Source organism: Calidris pugnax, unplaced genomic scaffold (assembly GCF_001431845.1).
Source record: "Calidris pugnax isolate Ruff unplaced genomic scaffold, ASM143184v1 scaffold44, whole genome shotgun sequence".
In the NCBI taxonomy this organism is placed as follows: domain Eukaryota; kingdom Metazoa; phylum Chordata; class Aves; order Charadriiformes; family Scolopacidae; genus Calidris; species Calidris pugnax.
In genome coordinates, this window is record NW_015094506.1 from 6,511,375 (window position 1) to 6,534,577 (window position 23,203).

Here is a 23,203-nt window from a genome sequence, read left to right on the forward strand (position 1 = left end):
TACTATAACCTCAGGATTGTACAAAAGCCCTTCACAAAACAGGACTGGCATCTCAGTGCTACTCTAGCACTTCAGGATCTGCAGTGTGAAAACAGCCTTGACGCCATATCCATTAAACCCCCACCTCCTGGCTGAGTGGCATCTCTGCCTCCACCCCAGAATCAACTCTAGGAGGGAGAGCAGCTCCTGTGCTGACCCTTGTTATGGCAGCAAGGTTTGGGTTTTTGGGTTTCTTTCTCAGAAGCTGATTTCCTACAAGGACCAGCCTAGATGTAAAAAGGATGCAACTTGAATGTTGTCTCCACCCTTCCCCCCCCCCACCTTCTTGGTTTCTTAAAGAAATATATAGTATGTGTATATATATTAAAAAAAAAAGTACATATGCCTACCCTCATTTTACTTTATGCTTAATTCTGGAGTGGGGACACCCTAGTCTTTCAACATTGCTCTGTGGCAGTGTAACCCAGGAAATGACGGGAACTGGAAGAAGAATTTGGGTTCAAGCCGACTACAACATCTTTTCTCTTGACTCTGGGACCATTCCAGTTTTTACTGGCTGTCTCTGGTCAAGGGTTTGCTTCTGTGGGGCACTTTCACTAATGGCCCGAGGCTGTGGGCCCTCAGAATTACATCTGAGGATGACTTCTCTATGAATCCCAGATTTCTGGCACCTCTGACACTGCAGGCCAAGTCAGGACTTTGAGGGTCTCCAGGCTGCCTCGTGTAAGACCAGGAGTTTTTTTTCAGGAGGTAACCAGAGCTCCCAGGACTTTCTGTCCATGCTATAGAAGCCTGGTGACTCTGGTCTGGCAACCTTCCTCAGATCTGTTTAAACCCAGGGTCTGAGGGTCTCCATTGCTGAGACCCACAGCAAGGAGGTCTCATCTTTGGAGTTTCTGCGAGTGAATTAAGACAGAGCTGGACTTTATATTTCCACTATCCAAGAGCTGCTGGAACCAGACTCCCTGGATTCATGGCAGACCCACAGGGTGGAGGATCTCTTGATGGAACAGAAAATTTCCATGTCTGAATTAAAATTGCCAGATGGATGGGGCCTGGTGCTCAGAAGAGCTGCACCTCCAGCCCAGACCCTGGAGGTTGGCTGCCTGCTGCATCTTTGCCTTGCTCTCCAAAGCTCTGCATTGCTCCTGCTCTTCCTTGCCAGCAAGGAAGTTGCTTTGGAGTAGGTGAAAATGTGTTGCAAGCAGAGATATTTTCATAAGAATAGGCTTAACAAACCGGCATTTGCTGACAACGTGTTGTTTCATCAGAAACTACTGATCAGCAGTATTTTGCAGTTTGAGTCAATGTGGCAAAGTCGATATTGAATATCAGGGATTTTGCTTGGAAACCAACAACTATTTATGGTATTACAGCAATTCTTTTCTCTCTGCTCCTAGCTAAACTAGGATTTATTGTCCTGAAGATCTTGGACATACGGGTTTTAATACACTCTCTTGGGATCCTGTGAGTAATGTTGGGTATGATCTCACAAGAAGACATTGCTGCCTTTGGGGAAGTGCAATAGAAAGCAATAATAATCTCAGCTCCTGTAGCCTCTATTGCTTGAGAGCCAAAAGTACTTTAAATACCATAAATAATTAAACCTTCTAACTCTGTGAAGCAGAGAAGATGCGTCTACATCTTTCTGATGAGGAGAATAAGGCGAAGGGCAACGAAGAAAACAATGGTGTTTACATTTGAAAAAATGCTTATTGATTTTAGATGGTGGTATAAGGGATTAGAACAAGACTCCACTTGTCGTGGTTCACCCCCTCCATGCTTTCAAGATTTAACCCAGATACCTAACAGTGTGAATACAAGTGAACTAAGAGGTACCAAGGATGGACCAAAAATATAACAGTGCTTAAAGTGAAGAATGGCATGACTGCATGAGCCATGGAGGACAAAAAATGGATTAGAGATACATATTGTAGCTTGAAAGAAGTTAATGGATAATATAGAAATTCAGGATTTTCTTTTACACTAAGCTGTCTTATGCTGTTTTAAAAGTGTAAACTGACCTTAAAGCATAAGTAACTCATAGCTACACTTTGTCCATAGTATTGACTTTTATTTACTGGTAGGATATTCTTTATTGTGACAATTGTCTGCTTTTGGTGGTTGTTCTTTCTTACTCTTGCTACTAATGTTTTTTTTTTTTTTCCCCCCTGCTACAAATGTAAGCTCTAGTGACTTTTGTGTAAATGAGAAGTAGCCCAAGGGTGTTGAGCTGCGCCCTGAGGAAGCTGGTGGTGAACCTGGGCTGGGAAGGGGTATGAGCTCGTACATCCTTGTAAGTAATGGGCCAGCACATGGAAGAATGAACAGCTAGGTGAGCTACCGGGGAAGGTGGCTGAAGCAGCCAGCATGAATGAATTTGAGAGGCTGGAGAAAACAGAGCAGAGGGAAAAATGCATAGAAATGGCATTCAGCTGAGCCAAATAGAATTTGTTTGCTTGCACTGGGTTGTGCCTTCCCGTCACTGTCCCTGAAGTTTCAACAGCCAGTGAATAACCGTGATCCAGATGTGGCTTTGCTTGTGTATGTTTCTGTCATTGGAACTCTATAAATATGATCGAGTGCTGAGAGGATGGAGAGGTCAGCGGCTGCTGGGCCGGGTCCCTCCAGCTGGGAAAGCTTTCTGGATGCTTTTGATTGAAGGTCTTGGTAAGATGAATCGGCCCTGACCTGTCATACAATCGCAGGCACAGCATGGTCCGGTGCACAGCACTAATGTACTGTGAAAGCATATTGTATCCAGCGGCTTGATGGCTGGTGCCTTACTGGTCATTGAACTCAGGGAGAGAAAGCTAGGTAAAGAGGGTGAGTGTGGGTGGGGGGAGTAAAGAGGGAAAGGAGAAGAAAAATGAGACCATCAAAATAACTTCCTGATTTGCAGTTGTCAATTCTATATTCATCCTGTCTTTAGTATTTATTGTAAGGATCAAGTTTTTCTAAAGGGATGAGTGTTTTTTGGGATGCTTCTGGGTTGGGAGCGTATGGCTCCAAACATTTTGAATGGCACTCTTTTTAGTGTCACACATTGGGATTCCCTTGTTACTTCTAGGTAAATTTTGGTTTCTTTTTTTTTTTTTTTTTTTCCCCTTTTATTTGGGTTTAACAGGACAATCTGTGGAAACAACTACAAATGTTCACAAAAAAATGAGACTGGAGACGCATCCGCGCTCTGCCGGCTGGGCTCTGCGGGTAAATTTTGTTTTTTTTTTTTTTTTTTTTTTGTCCCCCTATAATTAGTGATAACAGGAACATAAAAGTCTTTCATTGAGGATCAGAGTGAGGAAAAGAGAAGGGACAAGGGACACAACAGGGTTTTCTAGGTACTCATCCACCCTTTCTAGTGGCCTGACCAGAGCCAGTTTTTGATCCCTCTTGGCACTGATGGCTGTGGCATGTCTTTTTGCCCATGCTAAAAGCATCTCTTGGTTCCTCTTATTTCCAGATTAATTCCCTTTCTCATTTTGTGCGCAAGGCTGGCATTCTTATGGGGTCTGTTGGTGACTAAACCCCACTTTCCAAAGCGCTGCATGCCAGTGGAAATCAAGAGGCCACTGTCAGTTTGCAAACTGTGCCCTGTCAGCGTCTGTAGCACTGTGGCTTTGCCCTGGACCGGCTCATAGGATGCACGTCCCTCCTTTCACTCTGTTGCCCTGTTGGCTCCTTTGCCCCCCTCACTTCGTAGTGTTTTAGGAATTGAGCCTTCTACTCTGCCATTTCTGCTGCCTGTAACAACTGTAAGAGGGCTTGATCGGGTCTGGTGAGCTCTGGCACTCTGCTTAGTGCTGTTCAAGATTTACTGTAGCAGTGCCACAATGAGCAGAGGCAGTGCAGTGAGTTTCTCCTAGCTTGTCCTTGCTGCATGGGCTGCAAGACTGAAACATGCACCCATGAAGATCTTTCCTAAGAGATAGGCAGGTTTATGTTTTAAAGCTTTATCACTTGTCACACTTTATATCTGAGGAGACTGGCAGCAAACTGGGTGTCTGTATCCAAAGTGCGGTTGTAGTTTAAGGCTGCCTACCTTTGGTCCAGATGTCCTTTTTGGGATTCTCCATATTGTAGAAGAAGGAATCACTCAGTTTCTTCCCAAATAAAGAAAAATCATATTCTCTTTCCCACTTACGGTATGCTTTAAGAAACTTTTGTGATTCGGCTTTTAGAGTGTTTGCATCTGGCATCCAAAGAACTTAAGACTGTCTCTTGATGACAGACTTTGAGTAACCCATGGGATTTCAGCACTGGTGTGGCGTTTGGCAGCTGCCTTCAGGAGACGGTGCAGTCTCTGTCTGCTCTGTGTTTTCCCTTTAAGGAAATGATGCAGGGGTCGAACAGGTACTCAGAGAGGTGCATGAGAGAGTCTGGGGAATGGGGAAGTCTTTCCACACTTGGAAGTAAAAATTCTCATCAGGTTTTCAATTTTGAAATTCAATATAACAATCTGCCAGTGCACAAAATGTAGAGTTGATTAAGGTTGAAGAGAAGCCCTTAAATGAATACAGCAAATAATGAGAAATCACAGAATCATAGTGGTTGGGAGGGACCTCAGAGATCATCGAGGCCAACCAACAAAAAAAAACCCAAAACAAACAAACAAAAAAAAACCAAACCCACAAACCCCCACCCACCACCTAAACACACAACAACAACCACCAAACCAAAAACCATCCCCCACCCACACAGCACCCCACCACAAACCAGTAATCTTGGGCACTAGAGCATGCCCTGAAGAACCATGTCTACACGTTTCTTAAATACCTCCAGGGATGGTGACTCCACCACCTCCCTGGGCAGCCCATTCCAATGCTGGATAACCCTTTCAGTAAAGAAATGTTTCCTAATATCCAACCTGAACTTCCCCTGGCGCAACTTGAAGCCATTACCCCTTGTCCTATCATCTGTAACGTGGAAGAAGAGACCGACCCCCGTCTCTCTACAGCCTCCTGCAGAGGATGTTCTTCTCCAAACCATCCAGCTGAAGCTAAATGTGTGTTTCTCATGGATATTAACGGATCAGAGCTATTTAAATCCCTAGCTTTTGGAAATCACAGTTATTAAAGTCCTCATGCTATTAATGTGCTGGTGATTCCTGCTTGGAAATGCAACCTGGAAGTGAGGAATTAAGCAAGGAAGGAAGGGATTGCAGCATGCATTACCAAATTGTTCCAGCTCGATTTAATTGGCAAAACTGGCCTTGCTCTGGTGCAGTGTTCTGCTGCCTGTTAAACTTAGTCTTGCACTTTAGGATGCAAAGCTGAAATCCCTTTGGAGGGGCCACATGCACACAGCGACACGTCCCTTGCTTTGGATGAGGTCCCTCTGAGCCTGGATCTGGTTCTGAGATGGGGCAGACGACAGTCGGAAGTGGGAAACGGTGCACGTCTCGTAAGCTTTGAAACCCTTGTTTCAAATGGAGCATGCATGGAGTGACAGCTGTGGCAACTGAACCCTCCAGGTGGTGAGAATATTTCAGTCTCTGGCAGGGAGGGCCTGTCTCATCCCTCTAAACTTGTCCAAGTGGGATGCTGCGGGGGGTGAGATCCTGGCAGGGGAATGGTGGCTCCAGCCCGGCTCCACAAGCCAGGCTCACAGAGAGCGGTGGCCGTGCCAAGCCTCTATGCCCTGGCATTTAGAAGTTGGCACTGGGCAATGCCAGACTGACCTGCTGTCTCACTTAATGGCTTTTGTGTGTGTGACACTGACTCCTGCAGCTCTGCACGTGTGTGCCAGCCTGGGTAAGCAGGTCAGGCTCGCTCCTGCTCTCCCTTGCTCAGCCGTTACCTTCATCCTCCCTCGCTCATCCTGCCGAGGACCAGAGGGGACTCAACTTACGAGGAGGGATGAACACCACGGAGCTTCTGCTGCAGCAGAGGAAAGTCCCAAGGGGTGATCAGATAACCATCTACAAGCATTTTCAGGGTGGAAACGGTGAGTCGAGAGGGAGAAATTGTTTAGGCTGAATGAAGGAGATATTATTAAAGTAACAGGATAGCTGAGCAAAGGGAAAATTTAGGCTGAGTTTGGGGAAATGTTTCTAAATGTGAGCCTAGGAGCCGTCTCCTAGCAGTGGTAATCCTCTTGTTTGAGTCGTTTCAGAGCAGGTAGTGTGCTAAAGCAGATGCCGTAGACAGCAATCCTGAAGTATCTGGGGGAAGGGCAAGACTATTAAGCAGAGGATTTTAATTTGTAATTTCCATGAATCATTTGGTGTTGGTCTCAACAGAAGCTTGCAGGCTGTGGCTGTATCAGCTATCACCCGTGATATGTAAAATATGTGGGTGGGAGGAAGTGGGAAGGACACTGGGAACTTACCCTTGGGCAAGCTTAGAATAATGAGACATAGTTCTTCATCTGTTGGGAATGATATGGGTCTAATTGATGATCAAAGCGTTCTTTGTACTGCCTTAAGTGAAGGGAGAGAATTGCTCTTCTCCTTTGTGTGGGGCAAAAAAAAGGGGAAGCACTTCTTCACCTTATCCTTGGATAGACCTGTTGAATAGACAGAGGCAAATTAGCCCTCAGAGATGAGATATATGTGATATATAAGATGAATCTGACACTGCCCCAGTCAGGGAGGAGTTTCTACCTGGTTTAATAAAGAAATAACAGCTTGAAGGAAAATAAATAGACAATAGAAGTAAACACATGTGTGCTACTTTCCACCAAGTGTCCGTGAAAGGAAAGTAATGAGAGAGCTCCAACGGCTTTGAAGGCTTTGGTTGAGGGTGTGTGATGTACTCCCCAAAAGAAATAAGGCAGATTAGAGAGAAATAAGGGAAAAGAAGAAGCCTTTTGTAAGTTAGATAGAAATGACTCTGTGGGACATTACAGGTGTGGACAAAGGTGCATGTTGGAGAGGGAGTGGTGGTGAAGAGCAGAAAGAAGACTGGCCCAAAAGGCCTTGGAGAATGTTCCTATGATAGTGGTGAAACATTTATATATCAGAATGAGAATATAAGTGATATTCAAAGCTAGTTGAATTAAACTAAACTGCACCAGTTTTCATCTAAAACTACTGAAATGCCCTTGGGGGGGTGTTTACTCAGAGTCACCATAATGAACCACTTTAGTCCAGATGCTGGATTGTTCTTGCATTCATCACTATGCATGGCATTTTCCATTGTCTCTAGTCTCTGCCGTCTTCCTACTCTGAATGTATGGAGATCTTCCTGCAGCATCATTCATTCTGTTTATCAGCACCTGAAGTGTGCAGGCGCTTCCAAGACACATCCATCGTGCCCCAGATCCATCCCCCTCTTCTTTGTCTCTGTTTACAAAATTCCTGGAACAACAGGGCTGTGAGCCAGAAGAAGATTTATGGGCACTTATGTCACCTACCTGGTAAGCAGTAATACGGGAACAGCAGCACAAGAGTCGTCAGCGTACAAATAGCTTGGGCTGAAGGTGTGGCAGGGCAATGGTTAAAGCGGTGTTAGAACATGTGAAATGCTTCTTCAGAGGTATACAATACACAGTGTGTCTGGAGAGGGGAGATGACAGTAACCATGAGACTGGGAATTTGTCCTAAGCTGAAAACGGGTTGCAAAATTCTGGGAGTTGGAGAAGCTTAGGTGTAAATTATGACGTGATTTATACCTTATAGCCCCAGCTCTTAGGAGCAGCAGTTTCTGGGGTTGCAATGAGCCCTGCCCCTTTCTTCACACGAGTCTTCTTAATTCCTGCAGTTTGCCTGTAAGGCAGGTAGTAGACAAAAAGATTAAATACACACCAGTCTTCTGCAGTTGGTAAACACAGAACTAGTATTCTTCTCTGGTCTGGATGTACAGGTATTTCCTTGCCAGACAGCCCAGTAGAATGTCTAGTGCAATGTTAACTTCCCTACAGCTTCTTCTAGTGCACTTGCTGTTCCCTGGTGGTATGTTGGGTACCAGGCACAAAGCACCTTCCAGCTTTGTAGTGTGTCTTGCAGATGAGATGGATTTCTTCCTACCCCCAGCTAGGGCCTGAAACACAAGGATTGCTTTTTTGATTCATTGTCTGACACTGCTCAAACTGTCTGAGAAATGAAGCCAGTGTGAATTAAGATGCTGTCAAAGATGAGCAAATACTGAAGGGTACTGTAGCACCGAGGGCTAACACTGGGGCTGGCAGTCTTTAGGTAGTAGTGGAACTGAGGGTGGTGGCAAGTCCTGGAATTGGGCTAGTGATCAGGGATGAGTGTAGGGCTGGGAATTAGCATTGCAGTTGGTGCAGTTTCAAAATGAGCTGTTGAATTCAGATGCTGCAGCTTGAAGTGCTCTAACCAGTTCTGGGACCTCCTCAGAGCTCCCAGTGAGCAGAGCCTAGAAAGCACTGAGAGGTAAACTTCCCTGTGGCCCTCCAGGGAAGTACAGGGGAGGGAGGCTGAAAGTAGGTGATGCTCTTCTTCCTGTAGTGTGGAGCCAGTGTCCCTGTTCAGTTCCCTTTGCTGATGGCTAGTGCGTGCTGTTCAGCCTTCTGTTCCAAGCATCGTCTTCCTCCTAATTAGGAAAGTTGCCTTCAAGACAGCTTTTTCTCTGGGACTGCAGTATTACAGGACTTTCTTTCCTCTTGCTGTCTTGAGCTTGGAGATAAGGTTTAGGGGGCTGGCCAAATACCCTCCCAACAGGCTATTGTGCAAGGCTACCCCACTGGCATAAACGCAGCAGAAGGTGGTACTGGCATTGGCACATGACAGAACTGCCCCCAAACTTCTGGGACCAGCCCATGTTCTGCCTCAGTTTCTTGATGTGACCTGAAGATTGCCTGGCTTTTCTGTACGCTGCCTGAGTAGTACTTTATTTACAGTTAGCCTGGTTGAATGCACAGTGACCTATTTGTGTACTTTCTGTATTTTGAAATATCGTCCAGAAATATCTCTAAACGCTGAGCTGTATTTTGCCTGTGCAGCCTAATAGTTTTCTATTAATACTTATCTTAGATCTGATCCACATAAAAATGCAGTGTCAAATAAGGTTCTCATGATGTTTTTAAAGCAATCTAACCTTTGGTCCTGGCCAAATTCCAATCTGAATAATTACTGTCTGACTACCTACATTCCTCTTGCATTTTCAATTGGAGAAGTTAGCTTTCCCTTCCCGTTTTAACAGTGATTGTGTAACATTGCTCTGCAGCACTAAGTAGATGCTGCATTCCTCTACAAGGGGGGATGTGTTTTATTGGTAAGTAAAATGAGATTATAGAAGTATAATGGTTTTACAGGCATGTTTATACCTAAATATAGATATGTCTGTAAAACCACTTTGTCTAATGGCCCTGTCATATATTATTTTCCAGGGAGTAAGGGACAATATAATAGTGTGGAGTAACGTGTAAAGGATTTTACTTGCTGGACTGGAGTTTGGGATTTGCTAAATTGTTTTGGAGTGGCAAAATCACCGAAAAGACACCAAACACTGCGTTGCCCCACACCACCACCAAGGGAAATATCTGCTCCTGTGAAATGCTTTGTAATAAAATATGCTGGTGCGTTTTTAAAATCATTCTTGACTGGTGAAATTAGACTCTAGCCAATATTAAAGTTACTTGAAACAACTAAGGGAAAATGCCGGGTTTTACAACTGCAGCCTTGTCAGGCGCTTGTGAATTTCTGCGTGTGTATTTGCAAATATCCTCTGGAAACAAGAACACCACTCAGGAGGAGGTCCACATCCTGCTTCCAGTGCTTCCTTGATTGGGTACCTCAATTTTTCATTTGAGTGTAGAAATTAATGGATAAAACTCGCTGCTGTGTATGCAAAAACACATTTTCACGATAGTGCTGGGGTCACCTTAATCTGATAATAAGTCTTTCCTGGTTCATCCCTGCCTCTCCTCTACTAGCACACATTCAAAAGGGGCTTGTAGTGAGCCAGACCAGAGGAGGAAAGAGAGGTGGGGTTGGTGCTGGGACTTCTGTCCCTTTCTCAAGCAGCCAGCACTTGCATGTGAGCAGAAGTGTGAATAGTGGCTACTGTTTGTGAATGGAAATCACCCCCAAGGAGGGCAGGGGAGGGATTGTAAGTGCTGTGAGCATCCCAGTTGCTGTCCTTGAGTGGCTCCGCTACACACTGTGAACCTGCTGCTGCCTTTTGGGGAGTATGCTGGGGCTGAACAGTAGAGACCACCCCTCAATTGAAGCGGTGCCACCAGCCTGGGTCAGGTATGATTTATTGGAGTTCCCCTGCCTTAACACATTCCCGGGGACCATCCTACCAGGGAGCTTGGGCTGAACCAGGTTCCTCCTTATTCCCTCACGCTGGTCCCTGGCATGCAGACTGCCCATAGAGCACCTGAAACACATCATGAGCATGACAAAAGTGTTATGTGTGAGGGAGAGGTGTCTTGGGTGGTAGAACACAAGCTGCCTAGGCATTGTTCTGCCTGAACCAGTTCATGACTGAGGATCCGAACTAGAGATGTCAGGTCAACTGTGGAGGCACTGATGACCTTCCCTTTGCATTAGCCTCTTCCTAACAGTGGCTGCTCCCTGAATACCTGGCCAAAGCCTGAGGATCTGGCACTGTACAGGGAATTCCATCATCTTGTGTTAAATGGAAAAGTCTCCCTTGGGTGCACATACAATGAGCTAGACATCCAGCACACTAACACCTAAGCACTCTTTGGGATCTGGGTGCTTTTCTGCTGCTTGGATTTTCTGATGCTAGAGATTTATTGGCTGTAATGCAGGTGAAAAGAAGGGAATGGGTTTCTTGGCCAGGATTTTTCCCAGTGGGAGAGGTCTGTGTTTGGGTGTGAAGGCAGACAGCTGCCACAATTGCCTGCGTAGCTCCTGCATCACTGCTATCTGAGCTCTGGGTTGGAAGGCCCTTTCCTGGTGGGAAAGGGGCTAGGAAAAACCTATACTCTTCTCCCTGGGCATCACAGCTAGCCATTGCCTAACCAACCGTAATGCACTGTGTGAGACTATGCAGAGGGATCACAGGAGACATATTTTAAAGAGAACAAATATAGCATTAAAGTGAGTGAGCAAGAGAGTGAGAGACAGAGACCGTATAGAGTGCATTAAAGTTAATAAAGCATTGCAGGAGTGGGGACTGCATTTCACTGTGAAGGAATCTAATTTAGTGACTCGTAATTGGAGGATAACAGTCCTGCCGGAATGAAGTTAGCTGTTCATTTTGCCAAACTCTCGAAGTCTCTTGGTTCTCCTTGTGAGCATCTGTAAAAAAGTGGATCCGTCAGAGAGTTTAGAATCGATTGGTGCTTCACACCCGTGGTCCCTTTCAGCCTCCTAAGTGGATTTGGTTCCTCCGGTGCATATTTATTATCTATTTTATTATCTGCTTATTTTTCTGGTAATATTAATGCAGGATATGTTCTCTCTGCTTAGCATGGCAATGAGGGAGCAGGTGCTGAGCCTACGTGTTCTCCTGGGCAAGGCAAGACGGGGTCCCTTGCACACTTTCCCTAGGGTGGCTGGTGCTAGGTAGGGCTGTTGGGCAGACTTCTAGTTTACCCAAAGCCTTATCAGCCTTGTTCCTGCTGCCATGGCTTTCTGTTTGTTTGATAGAGGTATGTGCAGCAACAAACATTATGGAAGGGTCTGTTTTCTGGACCCCCAAGACCATAGGTGTAGTGCAAAGCAGTGGAGTGCTGGTGTATTTATTCCAAGGGTGGCTGGCTACTGAAGAACAGAGTTATGGGCATGAAGATGTGAGCAGGACCTTTTGTGCTGAGGGCAAGTCTTCTTTAGTTCGAAATGCCTGAATTCTCCTTGGGACAGCAGCATGGCCATGGGTGAGCACACCGAGCAGAGCTGCCTTCCACGGGGGTGGTGTGGGGGATGCTGCTCTGCTTTGTCCCCAGACCAGGGGATTTCTGATGTTACACTGCATAGGTGCTGCAAGGATTAATTCGTTAGTGCTTGTAAAGTGCCTTGAGGATGAAAAGTGCTGTGGAAATGTGAATTATTATTAAAAGGAGACTGAATAAAGAAAGAGCTAGGAACAGTCCTGCAGGGAATAGTCCTGCTCAGGCAGAGGCTGGAGAGATGACCTCATCGGGTTTTTCCATTTCTACTGTTATGATTACAAAATAAAGTGGACATGTTCAGGGAAAACATCAGTGTAACATCACTGGCTGTAGTAGCTGAGGGTGAACCTTTGCAAGCTCTGTGGATCTTTCTGCTTTTGGACAAAAAATAGCTGTTGTATGGACTTTCAGGGAATGTCTACCCCACACAGAGTTTTGGCCATGACGGCTGGAAAATTTTGTGTTCCTAGCTTTTTGAAAAGAAATGAACCTTGTATGGGTGAAAGCCATATGGCTGACTGTACTACAGACTGGAGATGTGTGTATCCCGGTGTTAGGAAGGTTGCATGCATTGGATACACACATACATACACATCTAGTGGCCTTGCCTGTTTGTCCTCACTTTATCCTGGAGGAGCTATGCTGAGAAAGTAAAAGGGAGTAGTCCTTATCTGCTTGGTTCCTTCAGCCTCTCTGCCTATGTCTCCAGCAGAAGGCCAAACGGATCACAAGTACCAGTAATTCCTTTGTGTTGAGGGTGAGCACTTAGACTTGGGCTTGACATAAACAATTAGTTTCACAAAGACAGCCAATCAGCCGTCAAAGGACAATTCTCTATCACTTTTGACTCAAGTCTCAGAGTGATGTGGGGCCTGAGACATGACATGATGCCATCTTCTGCTGACAGCTGTTCTCTGAAGTGACTCTAAACTCTGAAGTAGAGGCTGGGCTAGTCTGACCCCCCCAACTCTATCAGAGCCCTGAATGTAGCCAAAGGGCTGTACATCAGGGGAGGACTGGTGTAAGGAGGGCTAGTGGCACAGAAAAATCAATGGATCTGCATTGAAGGCTGAGTGCATGATTGACTTGTCAATTAATCACTTTCTCTTTCTCTTACTTCCCCCTTTCCTTTTTTTTTCTTTCCTTCCTCTCTCAGGGAGTGTAAGAGCCGAAGATGAGGCCCAGGGTGGAGTGCTACTCTCCGAGGTTTTGGCTGGTGCTGGCAGTCCTCGCGACAACAGGGAGCGGGGCCCGTGCCCAGAAAAGCCACCCGAGCATTGGCATTGCGGTCATCCTGGTGGGGACCTCAGACGAAGTGGCCATCAAAGATGCCCACGAGAAAGATGACTTCCACCACCTCTCAGTGGTGCCTCGAGTGGAGCTGGTGGCCATGAATGAGACAGATCCCAAGAGCATCATCACCCGCATTTGTGACCTCATGTCAGACCGGAAGATTCAAGGGGTGGTATTTGCTGATGACACAGACCAGGAAGCCATTGCCCAGATCCTGGACTTCATCTCTGCCCAGACCCTCACTCCCATCCTGGGCATCCATGGAGGCTCCTCTATGATCATGGCAGATAAGGTAAATTTGAGCTTCCTTCTATCGCAGACCTGCAGATCAAGACTTAAAACAGAAAGAAATATCTTATTCTGTGATCCTCAGGTGTAGTCTCATGGGGCTGAAGGGTTGGGGGATTAGAGAGTCTCAGATTCAAAGACAGATTAAAAGAGCTAACTGTGTGTAGCACCGCTGAGAAGAGCCTATTAATCATGTGGAATTATCTGCAACAGAGAAAAACTGAGGAGGGAAAGGAGCAGGGAGAAGAGAGCTGCAAAAGAATCAGCCCTTTTCTTCTTTCTTAGGAAGGGTAAAGAACCCCTGACAATTCTGTTGGGGGTTTTTTTGGTTTTTGTTTTTTAAAAAAAAGGTTTTATTTTTGCCTGTTTTACCTTAGAAGAGCCAAGGATGGTAGCTTGGATTTTTCATGCATGCAGCTGGAGGACATTGTGGTGTTTTCAGGGACGTTTAATGCAGCTCTTACATCTTAATTGGAAAATAATTGAATCTTTAATAAAGCCATCCTCTCTCAGAAGTGTTCATTAGCTCCTGAAGTTAAATAGGTGTTAGCTAAAGCAACTAACCAGTCTGAACCAGTCCAGCTAAGTCTTTCTTTTTTTCCACTGCACTACTTTTTTCCTTCATATCCCTGACATTTCATTGTTTTCCCAAGCCCTAGCCAATCTCCTGGGTAATTACTACACAAATAAGCCTTCCCGCTACTGGTTTTGAACAGGGCGAGATGCAGAGGGAGTAGCACTTTTGGCCAGCTGGTAACTCTCAGCTTAGAGGAGACTCCATGGGGTGCAGCTGGACCTGATACAAATCTTACCCCCAGGAAGGAACAGGAGACCACAACCGGAGGGTGCATTTGGCCAGATGGTGTGGCTAACAGTGGCCTCTGGGCTGCTGTGGGACAGTGGGAATACCAATACTCAAAAGACATGGGCTGTCCTTTTGCCTGCAGGGTTGGTGCCAGACAGAGTTGGGGCTAAGCCATTTATTGAAAAGACCCTCTTGACCACGCTTTGTGCATCACATAAAAATAAACAGGGCCACAAGCTGACAGCCTTTTTCTTTTACAGGTCACTCTTAAGCGAGTTTGAGACATTTAACTAGGCAGAATTGGGTCTAACTGAATGAAGGGGGAGATTTAAGCTGGCCACCGTAGCAGCGTTTCCTCAGAAAAAGATCTAGTGGGCTGAGAAATCCAGGCACTTTCTGTGTTATTTGCCTGGTAAATAAATAATCCAGTGAAGGTTATTGTAGGTGAGTAGATGGGAATAAATTAATCACAAATTATTTTCTCACTCTTTGACCAGCTCTTCAGTTGCCAAATAACGTACAGTTAATATGCAGTGTTATTTTCTCGTATCAGCCTTTGAGCGAAAGTAGTCGCTGAATAAAATAGTCACAGGCATTTTTTTTCCCCTCTCTCTTCTTGAATAGCTGCAGATGTGCTAAAGTCATTCTGCCCCATTCCACCCACAAGAAAGCTTTTCTGTCTTTGAGGACAGTCAGGCAACAATGCTGCATCTCTGTGCTCTCCTGCCTGCTGTGTTGCACGGTTATCGATGTCTGTGCAAAAGAGGTCTGAAGCATTACTTGAGTGCTGCATTTCACACTTACGGTGGCATTTTACATCTTCTTTGAACAAGCGTTGAGTGTTACTGATGCCAGACCTCCTAAGCACTGGGAAAAGGTCCTTGTGACTTTGAACGTGGAAGGCCAAATTCTGATTTCAGATTCCCGCAGTGTAAATCCAGCATAGCCCCATTGCCTTTGGCAGGATTAGATCAGATTTACGCTGCGGTAATTCAAAGAGAAATTTGGCCTATTGAACTTCACAAAGATTTTTCTTTCTACCTGTCTCTAGTCTCTCCTTGGGAAGGCAGCATCTCCCACGACTGCCCTGTGTACCCCACTGGCTCACTTCTAAAGAGAGTTCTGCCGGGCAGGCAGCTCACAGAGAGCTCAAAGGTGGAGCCTTATGAATGGAGACCTCTGTTTTATCAAACTCCCTTTTTTTTTTTTTTGTAGTTTTGCAGTCAGGCGAAGCAGGGTACATACAAAAGATCTGCAGTTTTAGGTAAAGGCCAAGATTTCTTTTAAACATAAATTGAAAAGGCTGACCTTTACAGCTTCTGATTCACAGGTGTGTAATCTTTAATGGATAATATTTATTTGATGAATTGAATTAAAATATGGTAGAGAGTAAATATATTGATATTCTGCTAAGAATCCTGAAGTCAGCCTGGTAAGTCCTTAAACAATCTATTTTCCACAGAAGGTCTTGACAGAGGCTTTGCATTTAGTGACTCTTAGTCGTGTTCCTTGCAGATGAGTAGTGTGGCTGGGGTTTGATCCTGCAGACATGGATTGCTTCTTTCAGCATCCCCTCAACACCCACAGCAGTCAGCTGTGATTGAACTTGCTCAGCATTTCACAGGTTCAAACCTGCACTTATAGCTTCTTTAAGCTCTCTCTGCGTTTCTGATCAGTAGCACCAATGCAAACGTAAGGAACGCTACAAACCACTAATGCCTTGGTGTGACAGATAAGCCCCTCTTCTCAGGAGGTTAATGCAAAAAAAATTCCTCAGTCAAACCACCTTCCCGGGAGTAGCATGTGAAATTCTGTTTCACCTTCAATGAGGGTTTAATAAGTGTGTCTGGGAGGAAATTCGGGTCCGTGTGTAAAAAGGGCTTTGTAATATACCGTGAAGCTGGTAAATTGAGACACGAAAGGGCAGGCAAAAAAAAGAGGGGGAAAAAAAAAAGAAAAAAGATTTCAAGCCTGAATTTTCTTCTCTCCTGTACATATAGAAATAAATATTGTGTAATGTGCACCATAGGCTGGCTTCCTCTCAGTTAACGTGCATCTGGAAGTTTGCTACCTGCAAGCTGTAGGTCTTGGCATCGTTACAATCAGTGGGGAAGGAAGCACCACTTAAGGACAATTCACCCCACCCACCTCAGGGTGCAGTGAAATCCTCATGTGATAGTCCTCTCTCTCCCCACTGATTACTAAAGAAGGCTTGTATCTCGACTTCGCTTATGATGCCTCAAGTTAAATGCCGTGCATCCTGCCCTAGGTGTAACGTAGCAGGTGGAAGTATGTTGCTGAAAGCGTAACATCTGGATTTCCTGATTGTTTTGTTCAAATTCATGCTCTTTAATATTGGATTTGATTATATTTTGTAGATAATGGTTATATATCTTCCTGTTTTCCTGTGTTTTATCTTTCTCTCCTGAAAAAGAAGTATATAGGATTTCGCATATGTTTTTGCTGTTTCTCTCCTCAGCGCTCATGTGTCTAATCCCACCTGTTTAGCTGTTATAACGTGTTACATTTAATCTCTGCCTAATTTGGCATCAGAAGAAAATGACCAGATGATGTGTGTGCACACTGCGATCTGGGTTTAGTTCCAGGAAAACGGTGAAGCACAGATACATAATATGCCTCACTCGAGCTCTGGAGAGACCACTTTGCCGACGCTAAGTCTTGTCATAGCCAGTTCAGTCCCTTTAGTCCTTTACGAGTGTGCCAGCAGTGACACCAAACAGCATGAACTGCAGCAGTCATTTTGTCGAGCCTGGATGGCCTGGGAGTGATGGCTGAAGGGGTCCAAGAGCCCCTGTGGTACCTCTTCTCAGAGTAGCAAGCCCCGCAGCTCTGGGGCAGGGTGGAAGAGTGATCGCACTGCATCAGCCCTACAAGGAAACATCTGGTCCTTGTTTTGGTGCTGACTCCTTGAAAAGGGATGAGGATGATAGCATCTTCTCACCTGGACCTCTGATGAAAACAGGAATAGCACAGATCACTGATGATCTGTGTTTAATCTGGAAAAAATGAGATATAGAGGAGAGAAATGTGCACCACCACCAATATTAGGTTCTTGTGATCCAAGAACTTTGCTCGTGGAAACTCTCTGGTCTTTTCAGTTTGTCTGAAGTTGACGCAATGACCTTTCTTTTTATAGCTTTGTGTTGTCTGATGCTAAGCATTAGTTTGCATTGTCCAGGAGACTGCAATCCACTCGTGACCGGTGAGCATATCTGCTCCCATTCCAGTGTTTAAAATAATTTCTCCTTTCTCCCCAGTTGTTTTGAAAGCAGAAGTTCAATCCTATCACAGTGTGGAAATAGCTGATGGGTGAGGATGCTCTGTGTTAGGAGACTGGTGGAAGGAAACCTTCAAGGCTGCAAACCAAGCTTCAGTTCAGATAAAGCACACAAACCAGTATCTTGTGTTTGCAGACCTGAGACTGGAAATCTGGGCTGGGCTTTTCTTCATTATATTTTCAATATTACCTAAAATCACTTCTGCTCAGAACTAGAAGGTGAAGGAGCAGTCACAGAAGAGGAAATAACAATAACAATGTACGTTTATATGTACCTTAAGAAAAAAGCAAATTGTTGTTCAGATTTAGGACGCTTAAGGTGTTGGAAAAGATTTAGCTTCTTGGCTAAAAAATGACCACACCATTTGGCTGACTGGTCTGTTTTGTAGTGGTAGGCTATTATTATTTTTTTTTTTTTTAAATAACAGAAAAAGTCAACTCGGTGATAATGAAAGCAGAGAAGGTAAGAGTAGAAAATGCCTTAGGTTCTTTTATAGCACAGCTGGTGACCATCATTTTTGGTGGAACTATTTCTTGCTATATCTCCACATTATTTTGCCAAAGCTTCTTGTCCCTGTGCAGCTTTATAGTAACACAATGGTGCACAGGCAGCACCCAGGAAAAATATTGGAAGAAGAGGATGATTATGTTTTTCCAGCTGAAAATCATTCTCCTGTATCTCTGCGTCCCTTGCTATTTTCTCCAGGGCTTGCCTGCGCGGGGTAGCCATACTGATGGAAATAAAGTGGTAGGAAAGAACAATCTGTTAAATTGGGCTGTGCCCGTAATAAAATCTCTATAAAAGCTGCATGAAACTAACCTGAAATCTAAAGTCCGTGACCCGTTCTAGGCCAGATTCTCCTTCCTTTTCTCACACAGCATAGAGCTGTCCTTTCTGCTACTCCCTCCACTACCTTGCTCTTTTTCCCTACTCACACCAAAGCTGCAATTTCTCCCCCACCTTTCCATCCCCATTTCATAAATCCGTGTCCCTTTCCTTTTTGTTTTCTGCAAAGGTTTCCAAGATGTGTTGTCTGTCCCTCTCTCTCTGCCTTTCAATGCTGAAGGTTGCTGTGATTGCTCCATGCCTGGGCCGTGCGCTGCAGCAATGACGTTCTTTGGTATTTTGGTGGGGAGCAGGTCCAGTCTGGGACAATAGGTGTCAAGCACCAGGGCAGAAAACAAGCTGCCAGTCAGGGTGCAGCAAAGTGATGCTGCAGGTACAGGGAAGCCAAAACTAGTTGGATAAGCTGAGCACCTAGATACATGCTGAAACCAGGACAAAGTCAAAGACACTGGGACAGTGCTGCTAAATGCAGAACATCTGTAATTAAAAAGAAAGCACTTTCACTCTCAGGTTTCCAAAGGTTAAATAATAGAGATGCATGGGGAATGCAAACCTCATTTTTGGATGTAAATTTGTTTCATTTCCATTAGAGATGACATCTGCAATTTGTAGAGCCCTTGTGTGAAGGAAATTAATTAAAAAAAAAAAAAAGAAAAAGTTCCCTTTGAATGGCTTATATGAACTGAAGTGAAATAAATTCCAAACAAAATGCTGCTTAGAAAAGGGGGAAAAATAAGACACGTTTTGATCTGAAAACGTTGAAAGAGGATGGTTCAATGTTTTTTGAAGATTTCTATCCCTTTTTTCCCTCCAAATCATAATTGTATACAGTTAATGTAATTTCAGAATGCATTTTAATTTCTCTGAAACTGCATTTCATGATAGTAATAGTTTAAATGTTTCTTAGACTAGTCTAGTGATTAGCAAAGATTAATTTGATTTTAAAAAATAAAATTAAGAATATCAGCAGTTACCCTACAAGCTTTTAAGAATTTTACTGAGGACATGATTAATACACTTCTTTGCTTTTGATATTCAGTTTCCTTTTACTGCCAAACCAAGCTCTGTGTAGCTCACAAATAATGAACTAAATATCATGTGTCCTCAAACTACGAGTCTGCTGAAAAAGTTGGGGAGGGAGAAAAAAGGTAGGTCACAGAGATACAGAGAATAAAAGCGAGTATTGTATGCCAACGTTGTTTTTCCCTTGAGTATAGACGTCATAACAGGCCAGGTGGATCTGTAATTTATGTTTACATCCGTGTCTAATCCATCCATACAAAATTATATTTTTTTCATATAAAGGAAGGCAACATAGTGTATATTTGTGGAGTTTAATTAACATCTGAGAATTTCCCTAGAACAATATTTATTACTTTACAAATAAATTACAGCACTTAAAATCCCTCAGATATGAGGAAACCTGGAAATGAACTTTTAAGAGCTTTAACCTCTCCCCAGGGCCATTAAATCCTTCAATGTTAACTCTCATTTTCTAAACAAGAGCTCAAGTACTCTTGTTAATATTATTTCAATGAAAAATTGACTTTTCAAAGAAATGTATTGTTTCTTTTATTAAATATCCTATTAAAATAGTCTGCTTTTTTTTTCCTTTAAATTTTTAAAGTTTCCCCTAATTTATCTCCCATTTGCTTGGGAGGAACTCCATTTCAAGGCTTTCACTTTTTTGGGGTATTGTTTTCAAGACTCATAAGAAAAAAGAATAGGGAGTTAGATTTTTGTTATTTATTTTATTTTTGTCTCAAAAAAAAAAAGGCAATAAGAAATTCCCTTTAAAAAAATACGTTAAAAAATGTGAATTTTCCCGATATGACCCCATCACTTCCCTTCCCCCTCAGTAATTTCTACTGCATGCCCTTCTTTTTTGTCCTGAGCCTTGGAAGTTCAGAGTCTTGGACACCTGAAGTTTGAAGGCACCATCTGAGCTTGCGTATCACAGGGTTGGGGAGGAGAAAACCTGGAGGGACCCTGGTGAGGCTCACACCCTGCCAAGGAGCCCTAGGCCACTTTTGGGCAGTGGCAGTGCTGGAGCAGGGGGAGGATGCTGAAGGAGAAGACAACTACACAGAGGTGCAGATTCCTTCCCTTGGCTGAAGTTGTCCCAGACAACAAACACCAAGCAAAACTGAAGTCTGAATCTTTTACATCAGCCTTTTGTAGCTATTTATAAGCTGCTTTATTTTGGGTCATAGAATTCTTCTTCCAGGAGCACTGTTAGTTTTCTTCTGTTGTTATAGTGATGTTTTCTTTTGAGTGACAGAAGACCTTTCCTTGCCTAGCTTTGAACACAACTGCTGCAACCTACCTCAGGGAAAAAGAAGCTGAATTAACCTCTTTCCTACTAATTTTAAAATGCAGTGTTGCCTTTGTCTACCTGGAAACAGAAGTATTGGAATATCTGTGAGAAAAAGGCTGATTTCCTCCCAGCTTGGGCCTAGCAAATAATGGGGCTTTTGTGAACAAATCTTTTCTTGCTAGATTTCGAACCTTGATTTTCACACTGATGATGTTTAGGTAGATCTCTGAATCTGTGAGCACTTACCTAAAGAAAATCTGGGAGCTTGATGAGATCTGACCTATAGTTATTTATAATCATTATTATATCCCCTTTCTTCAAAACAAGAAAAGCCCAACACAAAAGTATTAAATCAATTTGTGCTATCCCCAGCTGGACAAGGAGATTAGTTTCTTCATTCTGGAGCAGGCAGTCCTTTATTACAACCCCAAGCGGTTACTTGTCTCACAAAATCTAAATTAATTACACTCAAATTTGTCCCTACCCTAAACTGGCCTCAAAATGAAATTGAAAACACTGAGTGTGAAATTGCCCGATGCTGCTGCTTTAGATCCGCATGTCATTCCCCAGTAACCACGGGACAGAGAGAAACAATTCTTTCCAGGGAATCTCTTATTCTCTTTGCCTTTTATTTGCCTCATTACCCAAGTTTGGAGGGGATGGATTATGAAGGAAGTTAAGGGAATTACATGTACACAGGCTGGAAAAACAACAGGGTACAGGGAAAGATACAATTGTAGTCTGTGACTCTGTTAAGGGTCTGGAGGAACTGATATATGAAGAAAGACTGAAACAGCTACGCATGTGTATTGTAGATTGGCTGAACAATGAGTCAGGATATGATTTATATACACAGTGAATAGAGGTAGACTAAGATTAGAGAAAATAATGCTTGGTGTAGCTGCCAGAAGTAGAAGTAGGAGCGACAGGATGAAGTTGAGAAAATATATTAAATGATATATTATGATACGTTAAATGATAATATTAAATGATATATGTGTGTATCACGAATAAAGTCCAGACACTGAGTTTTATTAGGATGTGCTCTAGTCTCCTTAGGGAAGAGTGTGGAAAACACATTGCTTTAGTTGTTTTCAAGCAGGACTGAACTAAGCACTGGAGAATGTATTATATAGCTAGAGTGGAGGAGAAAGGATGAACAAGATGAGAGACAGAAAAACTTCTCCTGAATCTAGGATCGCGGGGGAGAAAAAAAGGAAGAAAAAAAGAGAGTGAGTTCTGAGAGTGACTTAAAAAAATTAATACCCTAAAGGCTCTGTTGAGACAATTTTTCTCTGTGCTTTGGCAATAGCTTCTAGCTGTGTATCTATGAGGTTCCTGATAATAACAATAAATGTATGTTTCAGAGCAAGAGGGGAAGAAGGAATGAAGGACGTGGATAGTCTTAAAAGTGGGCAGGAAAAAAACAAAAAAGGCGGGCACTCAGAGAGCAGCGCTGATCTAAAGGGTGCCAGCAGAATCAAGCAGATCTAGTAGATCCAAGTCCTCACTGCAGCTCTGCTATAAAACATGATTTTAAGAAAGCTGCTCAACTTCTGTCTGTAGCAATTTGCCCTTTGCAAGAAGACCATAACAATTTTTTTGTAAAGTACTTTGAGCTCTACAAAAGGCAAAGGCTACCTAATTGCTAGGGAGCAATTAATGGATTTTTCTAGCTGAAGTAAATACAATGCTTGATATGAAAATCTGGACTCTGGGAGGAGAAGCTGTAACCCCCATTAGAGGTGGTTGAATAGCTGCGGCATGCAGGAGAGCTTATTGTATGCAGGGCTGATCGTACCGTCTATTGTAAGCTTGCCCAGCATTCCCCATTATAAGATCCTCTTGGGGGTTTCCTGTAACTTTGCCAGACTGTGGCTGTTTGAGCAAAGTTTCCTATGCCAGGTGTATGCCTCAAGCTGATTGATTTATTTTGCCATTTATTTGGAAAATAAAACAGCTCTCTCTGAAAATGTGATACAGGAAAATAGGCGATTTACCCGTGTTGCAAGTGCTGGCACGTTTTCCTGCAAAAGTTCTGCCCGACCACCACAGGTCCTCAGAGCATGGGTCTGGAGGGGGGTGTCTTGCAGGGGAGGGCTTTTAACCAGAAATGTGCTTTTGCTACCACTGCATAGGTTGCCCTGAGTTTGGCCTTGTTATAAGCATGAGAAACTGCGTACGTGCAGCATAGTCTTTTTAGATGTTTGCCACGTATCTTGAAAAGATCTTGCCCTCGCAAGCTGTGCTTCAGAACTGCACCTGGATCTGGGGGCTGGAGCTCTGCTGTGGGGTCCCGGTGGGATCTGGCCAGGAGAAATGCGTTGAGTAGCAGGGGATCTGGGCTGGAGCACAGGTGAGGTGTGATGGGGACCAGTGCAGAGGGGGAGCACCTGGAAGAGATTCTGAAGGGAGGAGATGGGCAGGGGAGGTGGTAAAAGGTGTGAAGCAGGAGATGAGGAACAGGAAATGGCGGAGAAGGGGAGAGGAAAGAGGAGGAAATATGCCTGTCCAGGTGATGCTGCTCGGCTTGCCGTGGGAGCAGGAGCCCCAGGGAGCTGGGGGGTGGCAGAACTGCTGAGC

General features: G+C 44.1%; 1 protein-coding gene across 3 annotated transcripts in view; it reads left to right on the top strand.

Moving 5' to 3' along the window:
• GRIN2B (glutamate receptor, ionotropic, N-methyl D-aspartate 2B) overlaps positions 1 to 23,203 on the top strand; it is a 213,870-nt gene that overhangs the window by 26,272 nt on the left and 164,395 nt on the right. For all 3 annotated transcript variants that reach the window (XM_014964320.1, XM_014964321.1, XM_014964323.1), the window contains one exon: positions 12,929 to 13,357. In XM_014964320.1, the coding sequence (XP_014819806.1) occupies positions 12,947 to 13,357 (411 nt within the window). In that variant the 5' untranslated portion in view covers positions 12,929 to 12,946. The remainder of the gene's footprint in view (positions 1 to 12,928; positions 13,358 to 23,203) is intronic.